The sequence below is a fragment of the Antechinus flavipes genome, chromosome 3 (genome assembly GCF_016432865.1).
Source record: "Antechinus flavipes isolate AdamAnt ecotype Samford, QLD, Australia chromosome 3, AdamAnt_v2, whole genome shotgun sequence".
NCBI classification, from domain to species: domain Eukaryota; kingdom Metazoa; phylum Chordata; class Mammalia; order Dasyuromorphia; family Dasyuridae; genus Antechinus; species Antechinus flavipes.
In genome coordinates this window covers 285,407,200-285,410,178 of record NC_067400.1, presented here as the reverse complement: position 1 = coordinate 285,410,178, position 2,979 = coordinate 285,407,200, and the positions used below count along the sequence as shown (strand labels likewise).

Below are 2,979 nucleotides of genomic sequence, written 5' to 3'. Positions count from 1 at the left end.
AAAAAGATATCCCAGGATATTTTGGTTTTTGTTTTAATGAAGAGATGTCTAAATACAGTTTGCACCAAATTCAAAGGAGTAATCTTCAAAAATTTCCTAAGGTGCAAAAGGCAATCGAACACAGTACATTCCTTTTTCATCATCCAAACATAACATGCTCTCAAACCTGCTCAAGAGAAACACCTATTATTACCCATCCACTGCATCAGCACCTAAAAAAGTCATCAGAAAGCAACCCAAGTTTATTTCTTCCCCCTTTGCAGATGCAAAGTTGATCCCTGTGACTTAGCAACTCTTTGTAGTTGTGACCCCTAATAGTGGGGTCAAATCCAGTTCTCAGACAAAGCAAAGCTTTGCTTCTCCTTGGATGGTCCTAGAGCAATTAAGGGATTTCTGTATCCATTGTGTAAATCTGAATCAGGTCAGATACAATGTTATCAATGACTGGCTTGGTAAGGTCTTCACTGAAGACCTGCCACCAGGGCTTTTCTGCCTCAGAATCGGCAGGCACCTCCACTCCGTAGCACTGCAAAGCGAGATAGAGCACTGCTACTGCTATGTGCTGGGCAGGGTACTGCAGGCACAATGCTCCATGATAACTGTCCCGCAGTAGGGCCCAGGCTGCTAGGGAGACGGGAGTCCTCTCCCAGCTGTGTCGATTCATCCAGTTCTTTAAAGAAATAAGGTAGTGGAGCAGATATTTGTGGGGATGCTGGAAGGAGACTCGGAAATGCAAAACTCTCAACCTAAGTAATTCACACTGAACGATGCTATCCCTCAGTTCCCAGAACCAGGAGTCTAACTCTAGAGGTTCACTCTTGGGATTTAAATACCTGTGAGAGACATTGATGATGTCTCTTGTCCTGAGATGTTGTTCCTCTACTTTACCGGCCAAATAAATGGCTGACATGGCTATGAGGTAAGGGTCATATGCATCTAATTTGGTCTCACAGAAAAATTTATGGTAAATGGTACAAGCTGTGGCAATTGGAATGGATTGCATCCCTAGCTTGACACCAGCCTCCATGATGAACCGTGTCACTTTGAAGTGGACTTTAGCCTCGGAGGCCAAGTGCCCCTCTTTCTTTATTTCTTCACTTTCTGTGCTGCTCTCACTCTGACGAGACTCCATGGCTAATACCCCGACTTCTGGTGTATCCCTTAAAGCCAAATAAAAATCCAATTCAAGCCACAAAAAGGACAAAACAAGATGAACTCCACACTACTGCTATGATCTACACATGTATCCTGAGAACCTTAAAACTGTGAACCTGTCAGTATTCACAAAAGATTTTTACAGCATATTAGTCATCCAATTGCCTGAAAGTACATTCACCTAAAGATGCTGTATTTAGTGGCTTTTTTTTTTTTTTGGACAATAAAGAAACCTCTGACTTCACACATCAGAACAACACCACTTAAGGGTTCCTTTTGAATAAGAAGTCTCTCATAAGTACATTAAGATAATACAATATTCCTTGATGAATGTAATCAGATAAACAACATTTCAGTTTAGTAAATCAAACAAAGCATAAAACATAAGAGGGATGCTCACCAAAGGTATATGTCAACATCATGGAAAATGTCAGAAACAGAGTAAAAGTGGATAATGAAGTCCTCTGATGTTCTTATTTGTGGGTGATATTGTATTGATTGTGTCAAGCTCCAGAACATCAGGGACCTTCCATGCAGGGGAAACAAAAGGATGAAAAATGCCTACTGTTCAGAATGACATGGAGTTGGACGACCAAGCAATTGAATTAGTGTATCAGTTCATATACCTCAAACAGATATAGATGGACAAGTTGATAGAAGGCATTTAGATAGAAGGCAGACTGGAACTCCATTTATGAAACTCTGCAGGGCATTCATTTTGCATTTTCAGCATCAATAGTATTTATGAAATAATTCCAGTTGAAACTGCTTCATGTTGTTTCAGGCTGTGGGCAAAGCCCCGTATGGCGTCGGGGCCGGGCTGTCCCCTGGGGGTTCCTACGGCCTAGGAAAGGAGGAGCAGGAGAGGCGGGCATCTCGGGGGCCCTGCAGCGATGCTGTTCCGCTTCGGGGTGGTAGTACCTCCCGGCGTGGCCCAGGGCCGTCCGCAGGTGCTGCTGGTGGGGTCGCGGCCCGAGTTGGGGCACTGGGACCCTCAGAGGGCCGTGCCCATGAAGCGGGCGGTCGGCTGGGCCGGGCCCGACGGGGCGCGCGGGCTGCAGGAGCCGGGCCTGTGGCTCTCCGAGGTGGAGCTGGCCGGGGAGCCGCCGCCCGGTAGGAGACTTTTAGACACAGAATAAATCAATAATTGAGTCCCCTTGGTCCTGGCTCAGCAGGCTAATAACACAGTGTGCCAAGTGTGAGGCTGTTTGCCCAGCACAGAAGGCAAATTATGAGCTCTGGGAACTTTGGCACCACAGGTTCAACAGACTGAGTCAAATCAGGACAGTGGGTAATCTTCTAGCACTTCAGATCTCAGCAAGGAAAGTCATTGATCTGGCTCCTGTTCCTCAGCAAAAGTAGCATGGAACAGTGACCCTAGTGCCCTAGGAACAGAACTGACATTCAAAAAAATAAGCAACCCCCTCCCCGCAAAAAAGACCTAATCATATATAGCTATTGTGGTAACAGAGAAAATCAGACCACAAACTCAGAAGAGGACATCAATAATAAAATGCCTACATGTAAAGACTCAAAGAAGAAGATGCAATTTTTCAAGACCCAAAAGTCCTCTTGTAAGAGTTCAAAAAGTATTCTAAAAATCAAGAGAAGTAGACGAAAAAAATGGGAAAAAATGAGTTATGAAAGAGAATTGTGAAAAAAAGTCAACATTTTGGAAAAGGAAGCACAGAAATTCACTGAAGAAAAGAACTTCTTAAAAAAGAGAATAAGTCAAATGGGGGATAATCCACTGAAAGAAATAACTTTTTTAAAAGTAGAATTGGCTGAATGGAACATGAGGTAAAAAAGCTAATTTTAAAAATT

At 43.7% G+C, this 2,979-nt stretch overlaps 1 protein-coding gene across 1 annotated transcript; it reads right to left on the bottom strand.

Moving 5' to 3' along the window:
* Window positions 1–323: 323 nt before the first annotated feature.
* On the bottom strand, window positions 324–1,645 carry LOC127557916 (cyclin-Q-like). Its single transcript, XM_051991192.1, has one exon. It carries the CDS (start codon window positions 1,130–1,132, stop codon window positions 383–385), a length of 750 nt encoding a protein of 249 aa, XP_051847152.1. The 5' UTR covers window positions 1,133–1,645; the 3' UTR covers window positions 324–382.
* Between the last annotated feature and the right edge of the window lie 1,334 nt (window positions 1,646–2,979).